Source organism: Saccopteryx bilineata, chromosome 11, assembly GCF_036850765.1.
Source record: "Saccopteryx bilineata isolate mSacBil1 chromosome 11, mSacBil1_pri_phased_curated, whole genome shotgun sequence".
NCBI classification, from domain to species: domain Eukaryota; kingdom Metazoa; phylum Chordata; class Mammalia; order Chiroptera; family Emballonuridae; genus Saccopteryx; species Saccopteryx bilineata.
This window is the reverse complement of record NC_089500.1, coordinates 21,813,133-21,826,726: the sequence shown is the minus strand read 5'-3', so window position 1 is coordinate 21,826,726 and position 13,594 is coordinate 21,813,133. Positions and strand designations below refer to the sequence as shown.

Here is a 13,594-nt window from a genome sequence, read left to right as displayed (position 1 = left end):
AAGGGTTATAAATAGAAAAAATTCCAAAGTTCTCCCACAGACAGACAGGGAAATCGAAACATCCAAAAAATAATAATAATAATAATAAAAAGGAAACAAAACAAAACCCACCCCCCACCCCACAACCCATTTGCTTCAAGTTCTTCTCGAACATACAGTACTCAGCATCTTTGGATATTTTACAATGTACAACTCCAAACTGCAGCCAAGAGAAAACAAAGAGAACTAACCAGTCATCTGAAAAATTGAGTTTATAAGAAGTCATTACCTTTACAAAATAAAAACAAAAGCCTCAGTACCACTGGATTCCAATTTGTTCATGTTTCCTTGTTTTTCTCTTATAGTTCGGGTCAGTCCCAATCCCTCGGCTGACGGGGGACACGGGCACCTTAGCAAGTGTCTGAAATGGGGACAGGAAGCTAAGAGGCGGCTGCCCAAGCAGGTGACATCTGAAGAGGGTGTCTGAAGCAATTCCCTTTGGATGTAATGGCATCTGGTGGTGTGTGGCTCTGGGGGTCTCTTCTGGGGAGCTGGGGGAGTGACAGAGTCTGTGTCCTTCTCTGGCCTTTTTGTTTTTCGTGTGTGTTAGCTCAGGAGGAAGCCAAGGCGAGAGGAAGTCTCTGGGACCCGCAGCTCTGGGACTGGGGCCACCGACCCTGGACAATCCATGCAGATGAACTCTCCTCCTTTCCTGGCCACTGAGAGATGAAAGCCAGCTCAGGAGGAAAAGGGAGGGAAGGCAGGAGAGGGGAGAGATCAGGAAGGCACTGGGCCAGCAGAGCCGTCTTCCTTTTCAGGACCTGCTACAAACTCGAGAGGCAGGGAGAGTGTGTGGACAGTCCCCACCCACAGAGCCCTTCAAACCCTATTGGAGCGAGGCTCACCCAGCTTCATCCCCAGAGGAGAGGTCCAGGGTGTTCATATGAAGCAAAGGGAAGCTCACAACTTGAAAAGCAAACAGTTAAACTCAGGGTACCAGGAGTTTTGTCTATTTCCAGGGATCAAGGTAAGGGAGGCCGTTGTTAACAGTTGACAGGTGTTAAGACGTGGTCCCCATTTCTCCTTTGTTGGCCTCAAGAGTCCCAAGAGACTCCCTACTGCTTTGGGGGTGTGTGTGGAGATGGGGTAGATGCTAAAGTCATCATAGGGCTCCACATGTGCACGGTGGCCTGCCCAGAGAACAGAATACGTGGAGCTCCCCAAAGCTGCCCGGCCCTCTCTGTGTCGACAGTGTCCAGTTGGAGCACATTTCTCGCCTGTGCCAGTACAGGAGTGAATGTGATAAAACTAAATCCCGTAATACAGATGGCCTCATCAGTGACTTGAGGAGTGCAAAGCTGCTGCTCTCACAAGAATAGTTTCTGGAGGGACAGGCATGCTTATGTGGGTGGCTGGACAGGACAAGGAAAGCTGAATTACCAGCTCACCCCCCTCCCCAGAGTAGGGTGAAACCGGGATGCAGAAAGCTGACCTGCTCGAGGTCACAGGACAGTGAGGGAAACGTAGGCCCAGCTCCAGGCGGCCTCCCTGCCCATAGGGCATTTCCCATAAGGATCCGAGACCTCTGGAGACTGGAAAAGTGACCCAAGAGAGCAGTGTCAGCAGGGACTCTGCGGTAGAGGTGGGGCTCCCCAGGGCGTTTGGCCCCGCCCCTCCCTCATCCCCGCCCTGGGCTGCCTCTGGCCCAGCCACCTCCCTGTGTCCGCAGCTCCCATATGCTCCAGAACACCCCAGCACGGAGCCCCTCTGAGGATGGGCCTCTGTGGTCCCTGTGTGAGAGCCAGAGACAGACAGTCAGGGAGGGGCTGGCCCAGCCACCTCCCTGTGTCCGCAGCTCCCATGTGCTCCAGAACACCCCGGCACCGAGCCCCTCTGAGGATGGGCCTCTGTGGTCCCTGTGTGAGAGCCAGAGACACAGTCAGGGAGGGGCTGGCCCAGCTGGGAGGCCACGCCCATCTCAGACACCAGCAAATGGAGGAAGCTGCCTCAGGAGGCCCTGAAAACACCTCTGATGTTGATAGATAATTATTTCATTTGTGTGTGTGTGTGTGTGTGTGTGTGTGTGTGTGTGTGTGTAAGTTCAGACCCATTGGATGGGGCAGGGTGGGCCTGGTGGGAGAGGGGACAGGGCAGCTGGGCTGGGCTGCCAGGGGCCAGCCTAATTGTTGGCCTCAGACATGGAGGCCATGTGATTGAGGCCGGCGAGCCCAGGGAGGCCGGCCAGGCCTGTCGCCCACGGGTCGGGCAGCGGGAAGTAGGGCCTGGCCGCGGCCACGTTCTCAGCCAGCGCGAAGGCCAGGAGGCCCCCAGCGTTCCTCTCGGCCTCCAGCTGGGCGCGCCCGAACAGCTTCATCTGCGTCTCCTCGAACTGCCTTTCGAGCTCCTGCAGGCTCAGGGCGCCCTTGGGTGCCGCCAGGAAGTGCTTGGCGGGGCTGGGGCCCGGGAGGCACACGGCGGCCCCGCCCAGGTGGCCGCCCACCTCGCCCATGGGGGGCATCACGAAGGCCGCCTTCTCGGGGGCTGGGCCTCCGGGCCCGAAGAGCAGGCTGGCGGCCCTCCAGGCGGCGGGCTTGCGGCCTCGCCGAGGCCGGGCCATGCGGCAGCTCTGGCGCTTGATGTGGCGGTGCAGGTGGTCGGAGCGCGTGAAGCTCTTGTAGCAGAACTCGCACTGGTAGGGTCGCACGCCCGTGTGGATGCGCATGTGATTCTTGAGGTCGTAGTTGTGCACGAACTTGGCGTTGCAGTGGATGCACAGGTAGGGCCGCTCCCCGGTGTGCTTCCGCATGTGGATCTTCAGTTTGTCCTGCCTGCAATGCAGAGCCGGGGTCAGTCCCGCAGGGAATACCGGGAGCCTCTCCTAGCCCTCTGCTCCCTCTCCCCTTCCTCCCAAACCCTCTACACTGCCATGGCCTCAAACCCCGGGAATGGCAGCCATGCTAGGGTTTACCTTCCATCCTGCCCCACCTCAAACAGGTGTGGCTATCACCTGGATTAGAGGGCTCGAGGAACAGCAGTGCCCTAAAAGGCCTCCTCCACTCCAGAACCCCTTCTACTCATCAGTTCTGAGTAATGAGGCTCCCACGCTTTGTCAGGGGTGTGTCTGCTGGGGACAGACAGCCCCACTAACCAGCAGTCTGTCCTTAGTCCTCCAATGGGGCAGTGGTCTCTGATACTGGGTTGCGCCTTCATCTCCTGCCCACTCCCCTCCAGTCATGGGTTTTTGCCCAAGCCTCTGGGCCCATCCCAGCTGGCTGATGAGAACTGTCTGTCCTCAGGGCCGACTGGGGAGGCTGTAGGAGCTGCCACACCTTATTCAAGTCCCCCACACTGTGGTTTCTTACCCCAAGCCCTGGCTCTGCTCTTTGTCTGCAGACAATTCCAGGGTTTACAAAGGAGCCAGGTGCAAGAAGAATGCAGCCTAATCTACAGCAAAGCTTCTCAGGGTTTAAGCGGTATTATTCAGAGGTAAGGTATGGGGTAGGGGTGAGGCTCGCACCAGGAGTTTGGGAGTCTCTGCTCCAGCTGCAGCCCCACCACTAACATGCTGGGTGACCTTAGGCAAGTTACTTAACCTCCCTGACATAGGTGAAACTAGAACCAGATATCAATTCCTATTGTCCAGGGCTGACGAAGAGAATCTGGGTTTGTGCTGTGCCAGATTAGCCCACCTCCTGGTGGTCTTGAGAGGAAAACTGACATCCCAGGGCTTTTCTCTCTCAAGACTGAGCCTGCATAAACCAGCTGAAGGAGCCCATCAGCCTGGCTGCAAGGACTCCTCTCAAGATCTTCCTGAAGCCTGTCCTGGCCAGGCCCGCAGGCCGAGCAGCTGTGTGTCCAGTCTCCCACCTCCTCCCTGCAGGTGTGGCTTGGGTGAACTGTCTGCCTGTAATTTCTGGCGCGGCTTTGAGGTTGGAACAGATGTGGAGCTCAGGCATCCGCCCTAAAATGGCCAGATTTAAATAAACCACCCTCAACAGAACCCGAGGACAACGGAAGCAGAGGTCCTGGTCGCCTGGTGTCCCCTGGCCGCTAGAGGTCTCCCTGGCTCTCATTTTCTGACCCGTTCCCCAGGGGCGGGGCAGGACCTGCTTGTGTACACTGGCAGCGACAAGGGGGAGGAGGACCAGAGAAAGAGACCTGCCCCTTCCACCTGTGCTCACAGGAAGGCTGGGGCGCACCTGGGAAATGGAGGTGGGGTGGGGAGCAGGGTGGGCAGAAAGGGGGAAGTGAGCTCCACACACAACAGACCCTCCTCTCTTCCACACCCCCTGCCCCTCCCACAGTCCACTGGCTGCCCCCAGGTCGCATAGGACCCTGCTGTGACATCCCATAATCCCCTGCCCCCCCGGCAACCTCTAGCATGCTGCCCTTATGTATCTGTAACCCTCACTTTATCTAGGTGACCGGATAAAGCAGGAAGAGGCCTGAGAGAGCCTCTGGGCTGGTGAGTCTCGAACTTGAACATGAGCACCATTCCTGGGGCTTGATGACACTGAGTCTGATTCTGGAGGTCTGGGATGGAGAGAACAGAAAATTTGCATCTCTAACCAGATGACAGATGCTGCTGCAGCTAGTCCACGGACCACGTTGAGAACCAGGGGCCTAGGCAACCTGAGGCCCAGGGAGGGCCACTCACCGAGGTCACCCAGAGGTCAATGGTGGAGCTGGGACCAGAATTCGGGCCTGTGGGCTCCCAGCCCAGGCCTCTTTCCGCACCACTGTAGAAAGTGCAGTGGGCTGCATGGTGCATCATATCCTGAGAGCAATGCTGCACAGGTCCGAGGCCATGTCCTGGGACTCCACACATTCACCAGGCGCTGATGGAAACACTGATGTTAGGAGGTCAGCATGGCCCTCTCACCTGGCTGTGTGACTCTGGTCCTCACCAGGTGGGTGACTCCGCTCAGAGCCATCAGTGGGGCTTTAAATATATCACCTCATCTAAGTCTCACCACAACCTTATAGATTTTTTTTTTCAAAATCACTATTACACATAATTAGTAGTATTGGCCCTGAGGGTCACCATCAAATAACAGGCAATGCAAATGATGACTCTTCCAATATCCAAGGCATGTTATACATAACCACAGCTTCTCCCAACTTTTCAGGAGGGCATCTAAACTAAATCACATTTCAATGGTTATTGGTTCAAATGCTTAAGAAGTGCCAAGAAAGTGATTATATCTTTCTTTTTTGAGCACCTGCTATGGGCAGGTAACTATACCATTTCAATGACCCTGCAAGGCTGTTATTAGAGGCAAGTTATGGTGTAGGCATGGGGTTCCCATTTGGGGTCTGGGAGCCCTTGCTGTAGCAAGAGACCCACCACAAACTTGCTGGGTCACCATTAGGCAAGTTACTTAACCCCTCTTTACAGAGCTGAACCTAGGGCCAGATGTCAACTCCTATTGTCCGGGCTGATGAGAGAATCTAGGTTTGTGTGAGCTAGATTTGATACACCTGGGATTATTTCCTCACTTACAGGAAGAGCTGCGACTCAGAGAAGTCAAGCAGCTCTCCCAAAGATATCCAGCCGGTGATGGGCAAAGGGGACTGGGGGGCTATTTGGGGTGTAGTTTGCTTGCAAGCTGTTCTGAAGTTGAGAAAGGGTGGATTTTCAAACCTGGAACCCCCAGCCCAAGGCCTGTAAGGGCTGACCAGGAAGTAAGACCAGAACAATTGTAAGGGGGCGTTGCTGCCAGCTTTCTGCCTCTGGGCCCAGAAAATCGGGGCACGTTGCCTAGGCACTGAGCCCTGGGCAGGAGCTGGCTGTCCCTAATGGAGGCTTTCTGTGGGAGCAGGGCAGAGGGGTGAGTCGAGTGGGCAAAGCTTAGTCCTGGAAAAAACTTAAGAGATCACCTAGTTTACCAGGAGCATGTTAACATGTTCTGATCCATTGTTTGAGTCAGGGGGCCCAGTAATCTCCATTATTAGCAGTAGACTTCCCAGGACCCTGAAAATACTGATCTAACCCAGTTCCTTCACTTTCAAGACCAGGAAACCAAGCCTCAGAGAGGGATGGGCTTCCTAAGGTCACGCAGCCTCCTTATTCCTATAATGACCTTTCCACGTGGCTATACTGCATGTGTGCACTGGCAGGGCTGGACCTGGGCACACTTGAAAAACTAGGTCAGGTCCTTAGCTGCCCCGGGCTCCAGTCTCCTGACCTCTAAAGTGGGGGAGGGGGAGCTGGGCTGTACCATTTTGACCTCTGGTGTTTTGTGTTTGCATCTGAGTAATGGGCTTATAACTGAATTTCTTTCTTGCTAGTTGGCTTCATCAATGTATATATTATGGCTGTTTTCCACCCGTACTTCCTTACAAATCTGAGCTGTTTGGGAGACAGCATGAGAACATTCAGAATGTGTTCTAGCCTGAACCTCAGGGGCTGAGCTCTTAGTCACTTCGCTGTGAGGTGTGTGGCCATATTTAAAATCTCCCAAGGCTTCCTCTGTCCAGGAGCCTCCGTGCTAACTCGCCCCTTAGCATGGCTTCCGGGGCTCTTTATAAGCTCACCCCTACCCCTCACAGGATGACTAAGTTCTGGGGACCCCTGGGGACTATAGTTAGCAAGACTGTAGCGCACACTTTGAAGTTGCTAAGAGAGTAGATCTTAACTGTTTTTACCGTACCCACACTAAAAAGGTGATGTGAGGTGAGGAGTATTAACTAACCTTAATGTGGTAATCATTTTGCAATATATACACATATCAAATCATCACGTATACTTTAAACATATGCAATGCTATGTGTCAATTATATCTCCCAGTATAGCTGGGAGAAAAGATCTCCCCACCTACATTGCCAGCCCCGCCCCTCCCCGTAAATAGTGCTGTGCCCACAGACCACATAGATATGCTGTTCCCCAGCAGGCCATGATCTGATCAACTTTGCATCTTTGAACATGTACTTCATGAACATGAGACTTCTGGCCTCCCCTCCCCCAATGCAGAGCCTGCTGTATTATGAGATGGATGCTTGGTAAACCTTGGCTCCTTCCCCTTCTCGGTGTATCTAGTTAGCATTTCTCCGCTTCTCCATCCTTAGTGTCCTACCAGAGAGCGTGCTAGCTCCTTCCCTCCAGCTGTGAGCTCCTCGTCCACCCTGCCTCCTCCCTGCATCCATCTCTGTCATCTCTGAGCTCCCTTTTGCAACTGCCCTGCCTGAAATGTCTCCCACTCCCAACCCCCTGCCCCTTCAAGGTCAAACTTAAGGGCAAAACTCCACAAACCCTTCCTTGTCCACTCAGGTTTGGCCCTTTGCCCTGACCTTCCAGAGCACCTGTGACCTGAACACTGTGCCTCTAGGAAGATCACCAGAGGGTCAGGAGGGAGCAACAGAAGATGAAGTGCCATCATCAGGAGTGCCTGCTCCCCAGTGGCCCCACTGTGTCCGCACCGCCCTGCCCGCAGGTCAGAGCTCTGGGGCCATGCCTTCCTCCCTGCACTGCCAGCGGCCCGGCCAGACCACCGCTGCCTTTGTTTCCCGTGCATGCTATTTCTAGGGCAGGGCTCTCGCTGCTGTCTCCCTTAGGTGCCGCTCGTGTACTTCCTGTCCCTCGCTCCTGGAGCCCTATCCCGTGAGGCACCCAGATAGCAGGACGAAGCAGGAGGCAGCACATTCCCGGGCAAGGAGCCCTGGCTGATGCAGGAAAGGAAGCTCGGCTCCTGGACACTCCTCTCAGTACGCTGGCACATGTCGGGCGCCTTCATGCACCTGGCTGTACGCCTGAGGACACTGATGCTGATGGAGGCGGCGCTTCCATCATTCTCGGGAGACCGTGAAGGCAGAGGGTGCAGTCATACAGCTTCCTGAACTTGGGCAATATGTGAATGGAATCATTAAACTGGGAATGACCTTAAGGCATACCTGCTCCAACCCCCTCATGTTACACATGGGGAAACTGAGGCTCAGAAAGGGGAGACTTGGCCAAAGTCACAAAGCAACTTAGAGGCAGAAACACACCCTGAATCGGGGGTTCCTGATCATTGCTCAACCCTCTTTCTGAGGTGCCCCAGTCCACTGAGAGACACGAGCTCTACATTCGCTCATTCAGCAGATCTTTGCGGGTCAGGGCTGCTTCCCCAGCCCTCAGGAAGCACGTGGCGCGGACGGTCCTGGTCCCTGCTTTGATAGGAACCTGCCAGATGCTCCTGTATTCCGCTCGGTGCACAGCACTGAAGGTAGAGCAGATGCTCCTGGTGCGTTTGTTGACTGACCACCAGAGGCAGATTAAAGTCGGTTGAGGCCCCGGGTTCAGAAGAAAATATCGGGTCCGTTGTCATTAGAAAAAAAGTGTCAAGTTGGGGTTTTGTGAGACCCTTCAGAAGTCGGGGCCCAGGGCATGTGCCTGGTGCGCCCACCGTCAAATCTGCCTCTGCTGACCACTGAACTGCTGGTGCAGGGCCACTTCTCAGAACTCCCAACTCCAAATCCAACGTGGTCCTCTCTCGCCTTGGTCCCCTTGTTTGCCATCTCATTCCTATGCCTGGCACCAGGGACCAGCCTGGTCATGTGCACCCAAATCTTGATCTGTACTCCCCCTTCCAGCCACAGAACTCCTCATGGAGAAAGACATGCCCACCCCCATGAGCTCATCCCCTTGAGTGAAAGGCAGGGGCTGCAGGTCTGGCCTGGGACCCTTGGCCTCCACGGGGGCCCCCCACTCAGCAAATTCTTTCCCAGCACCATCCTCCCAGGCTTCTGCTGGTCTGAGACCAGCTCTCTTCCTGCTGCCACTGCTAATGACATTACATTATTTTAATAAGGTCCCCAGAGCTGCCAGGAGTGGGAGGACTAAAAGGAAAATACAGAACAAAAAAGAAGCCAGGCTTCCAGCCTTGCTCGGCGAGCAGCAGGCCGCTGGCTATAGGAGTGATCAGCATTTGGCCCGCACTGGAGGTGGGTGTTGAGGCCTAGGAGCTGCAGCTTTTAGGGGGTGTTGGTAGGGGATCCAGTGGAAACTGGTGAGATCATGGCTCACCAGAGAGTGACTTCTCAGGGTGCAAAAGCTGTCCCTCTTTTCCCAGGGACAGGATGAGACTTCCATTGCTCAGGGGCTGATCCCTTCACAAATTCTGCAGTTTCATGCCTTACTACCTGCCCGGTTGGAAACGGCAGGAGCGCCTCTGAGAGCTGGTAGCCTGCAGGGGGCTGCCATGGGTGGCAGAGGGCTGCAGGGGGCTTCCATGGGTGGCAGAGGGCTGCAGGGGGCTGCCATGGGTGGCAGAGGGCTGCAGGGGGCTGCAGGATGGAAGTCTGCCCAGCCATGCTCTCCAGGAGTCTCAAAGGCTGCCTGCACTCAGGGACCCATGTAGCAGACATTAGAAGGGTTTAGGGTCTTCTGAGGCCTTCACAGCCCAGGGACAGACCCCGTTGGCAGCGATGAGGCTGCAGTGTGCAGCCAGGGGGCCACTTGCAGTCTGGGTGGGCAGAGAATACGCCCACCAAGGGCAGCACCCTCTCTCTGCATGTGGACAGGACAAACGCCTTATCATCTTCCCAGGCTCACCTGCTTCCCTTGCTTCAAGACCCATCCCAGGGGCCACATCTGGCAGAACCCTGTGGACCTGACCTTTAGCTTGCTTCCAGACTTCCTGGGAATGGGATTCCTGATGGGCAGGGTCTGGGGGAATCTCAGTCCAGGCTGCTTCCGCCCTGTGGCCTGTTTCTCTTTTCCAAGGTGGAGCCGAGAGGACTGGCGGTGGCAGAAGCTGTCTCTCTGCAGCCAGCTGTCTAGTAGCCTTTCTCAGGAAGAAAATGGTGATGCTGGGCCACACCCAGAGAGTGTAAACACAGACTCAGGCACAGGCAGAGGGGCTCAGAGTGATGACTCAGAGCTAAGAGGGGACAGCACGGGGCCATAGAAACAGTTTGGTTGAAGCTTTTGAGTCTCTGCTTGGGCTCCAGGGGTGTCTCATATGTGGAACAACCAGTGGTAGGACAACTGGTGGGACTGGCTGAAAGGTAGAGCTAATTCAGAGGTGAGGGTCCTTGCACCAAGGTAGAGGAGGCCTTGGTCCCTATTCTTGGAGAATCATACAATGAAAGCAGCAGGCAGGCTTTAGGGACAGAAGGGCTCTATCGGAAGGACCCCCAGGTCCCTCCTGTTGTGGCTGCTAAAGTCATTAGGAATGATGTCCTCATGGAGTGTGGGCATTCTGGGCATTGGCACGCCAGGCCCTAACTTGGAGCCTGTGCCAAAGGACCACCTTGCAGGGGGAGGGTAGGCCCCCCCTGAGAGATGGGAGGTGGGTCAGCACTAAGGAGGAAGGAAAGGAGGCCTGGTGAGAGGGCAGGAGCTCAGCTGAGCCTCAGAAAGGGAAGCCGTGTCTAAGAGGAGGGCCGAGGGCAGCAGGTCCACGGCCCCTGGGTCTCTGGGGCCCAGTCTCAGCAGTAGTTTGGGACTTCTGAGTCAAAGAGGCAGCAGCTGTTGCTTTTTTTTTTTTTTTTTAATTTTTATTAATTTTAATGCTTTAAATGGCTGCTGAAGAGCCTCCAGCTGGGGAGGAAGGGCAGGTGCTATGGACGGTGGCTGCAGAAGATCAGCCACAAAGAAGGTTCCTTGGCTGCAAGGGGACTTGGCTACAGAGGGTTGCAGGCAGCCCCGAGCTGGACAGGCCGGTGCTGGCAGGCTGGACAGGGTCCTTGCAGGGCAGCTCCAGGGAGGTGGCAGGGGGAAGCAAGGGGCTAGTGACTCTGAATAATGTGCCAAGGAGAGGGGGCAGGAGGTGTTCAACACCGAGAGCCACAGCCCACAGCCTGCGTGAGAAACACAGTCCCTTATTCAAAGGGGCCAGGAGAATCTCCCCCAGCCTCCTGGGCAAGAGGGAGAGGGGGAGGGGCAGGCGAGAGCATTCTTGATCTTTCTCAGGACGCTCAGGGCCCGGTGGGAAGAGTGAGGGGGAGGTGCTGACGGAGGCTGGAATGCAGCTGCCTCAGCTGGAGACAGGCTGGGAGGCCCTGGGCCAGGGCAGGGCAGATGGCTGGATGGCCCGGGCACCACCGGGTGATGCGACCTGGAGGGGTACAGCTACGGGTACAGAAGCCACCTGAGTGATCATCAGGAATGTGCTGGGAGGGCGAGCTCTGGAACGCAGCCCCCCTACACAACCCAGCACCACTACCCAAATCAGGAGGCCTGCTCAGAGCAAGTTCTAGTGTCAGGAGGGCAAGGACTCCGTCTGCAGTCACTGACCAAGTTCAAAACCCTCCCTAGGGACGGGAGGGCCTGTGGGTTGGCGTGGTCCTCGCAGAAAGCTGTGTGGGGGAGACGCCTGGAGGGGCAGAGAGGTAATGAAGACGGGGCCTTGGGGGCTTGGGCAGGGTCACTGCGGGTACCCAGAGACATGCGTTCGTCCCATTGAAGCCTGAGTCCCTCCTGAAGGGAGAGGTGTCTCCGTGGCAGCCACATGTGGAGGGGACAGGCCCGAAAATCAGGGAGCAGATGTCCCCGGCTACGCAGAGGCTTCCCTCCTTGGATCCGGCCTGTGAAGAGTGGCAAGTCTTTGAAGTCACTCTCTGGGGTGGGGCGGGAGGCAGGGGCTGGAGATGAGTGAACTGTACTTGACCTTGGAGTATGTTCTGGTTGAGCTCCCTTCTGTTATCCCTGGGCTCCTGTCAGCCTGTTCAGGTGCTCTCGCCAGGCCTGCGAGGCCAAGTGAGTTCAGGAAGAGGTGGGGCCGGAGGAGAGGGCAGCGTCAGTGCAGCGGGGCCATCAGTGAGCGGCCCCCGAGGCTGGCTGAGCCTCCACAGTGCAGCCGGGCCATCAGTGAGCGGCCCCTGAGGCCGGCTGAGCCTCCACAGTGCAGCGGGGCCTTCAGTGAGAGGCCCCCGAGGCCGGCTGAGCCTCCACAGTGCAGCGGGGCCATCAGTGAGCGGCCCCCGAGGCCGGCTGAGCCTCCACAGTGCAGCGGGGCCATCAGTGAGAGGCCCCCGAGGCCGGCTGGGCCTCCACAGTGCAGCGGGGCCATCAGTGAGAGGCCCCCGAGGCCGGCTGAGCCTCCACAGTGCAGCGGGGCCATCAGTGAGAGGCCCCCGAGGCCGGCTGGGCCTCCACAGTGCAGCGGGGCCATCAGTGAGAGGCCCCCGAGGCCGGCTGAGCCTCCACAGTGCAGCGGGGCCATCAGTGAGAGGCCCCCGAGGCCGGCTGGGCCTCCACAGTGCAGCGGGGCCATCAGTGAGCGGCACCCGAGGCCGGCTGGGCCTCCACAGTGCAGCGGGGCCATCAGTGAGAGGCACCCGAGGCCGGCTGAGCCTCCACAGTGCAGCCGGGCCATCAGTGAGAGGCCCCCGAGGCCGGCTGAGCCTCCACAGTGCAGCCGGGCCATCAGTGAGAGGCCCCCGAGGCCGGCTGAGCCTCCACAGTGCAGCCGGGCCATCAGTGAGAGGCCCCCGAGGCCGGCTGAGCCTCCACAGTGCAGCCGGGCCATCAGTGAGAGGCCCCCGAGGCCGGCTGAACCTCCACAGTGCAGCCGGGCCATCAGTGAGAGGCCCCCGAGGCCGGCTGAGCCTCCACAGTGCAGCGGGGCCATCAGTGAGAGGCCCCCGAGGCCGGCTGGGCCTCCACAGTGCAGCGGGGCCATCAGTGAGAGGCACCCGAGGCCGGCTGAGCCTCCACACTTCAGTCCAGCTGCTCAGCCTCCGGAGGCTCTCCCTCCACTGGCTGCTCAGAGCATCTGGGGAGATTCTGTTTGGGGGTTCCCTCACGGAAGCAGCTGTGTGGGGACCCCAAGGCCACCTTGGGAACAATCAAGCATTGTCCTTTGAAGTGGTCACTGAAGGAGCTGCCGAGCTATCTCAGCAACACCGCTGTCACCAAACATGGTTCTGATGCCCTTCTCTGGAAACCGCTGATCGAGTTTCAAGCTGCCCAAAAGAGCAGGTCTCATTACTTTATAGAACTTGTCCCCCCCCCCAAAAAAAAACAAGGCCCTTGATTCAATATTTGACATGATTCAAAAAAATATCTTTATCTTCAAAGGCCAAAGCTTTGGGCCCACTGCAGACAATCAAAAGAATGAGCCCCTTGGCCCCAGCCGGGTTCTCTGTGGTCAGAGCGTCACCCCAGCACACCAGGTCACGGTATTGATCCCCGGTCAGGGCGCGTCCAAGAAGCCATCAATAAGCGCACACAGAGCTGAATGAAACAACTAAGTGGAACAATGAGTTGATGCTTCTCTCTCTCTCTTTCTCTTTCTCCCTTCCCCTCCTCTCTCTCCCTCTCAAATCAATGCAAAAATTATAAAAAAGGAGAGAAAAAAAAAAGAAAAAGAATGAGTCCCCCACAATTCCTGCAGGTAAATTTCCAAGAAGATGTAGGGTGACAGCAGCACATTGGGCAGAAGTGTGGGTCTCTCAAGACGAGTTCTTTGACAGGACAGGTGGCAGTGTGGGGAAAGGACCTCGTCCGTGAGTCATGGTCACAGGGCAGCTGTCCTGCGGGCTCTGAAATGACCACGCCCTGATGCAAGGCCACCCCCCGGATCCTCCCCACTGTGGACATAGCCAGGAAGATGAGCCTCACCCTGGTGACCACAAAGAGCGCCAGCACACCACATTTCCTCCCAATCAATACCTAGCAGGGGGCAAATGT

At 56.7% G+C, this 13,594-nt stretch overlaps 1 protein-coding gene across 4 annotated transcripts in view; it reads right to left on the bottom strand.

Annotated features, from left to right (window-relative positions):
* Positions 1-233: 233 nt before the first annotated feature.
* The window catches only part of ZBTB7C (zinc finger and BTB domain containing 7C), a 333,977-nt gene continuing 320,616 nt past the window's right edge, over positions 234-13,594 (bottom strand). For all 4 annotated transcript variants that reach the window (XM_066247012.1, XM_066247010.1, XM_066247013.1 and 1 more), the window contains one exon: positions 234-2,807. In XM_066247012.1, the coding sequence (XP_066103109.1) occupies positions 2,159-2,807 (649 nt within the window). In that variant the 3' untranslated portion in view covers positions 234-2,158. The remainder of the gene's footprint in view (positions 2,808-13,594) is intronic.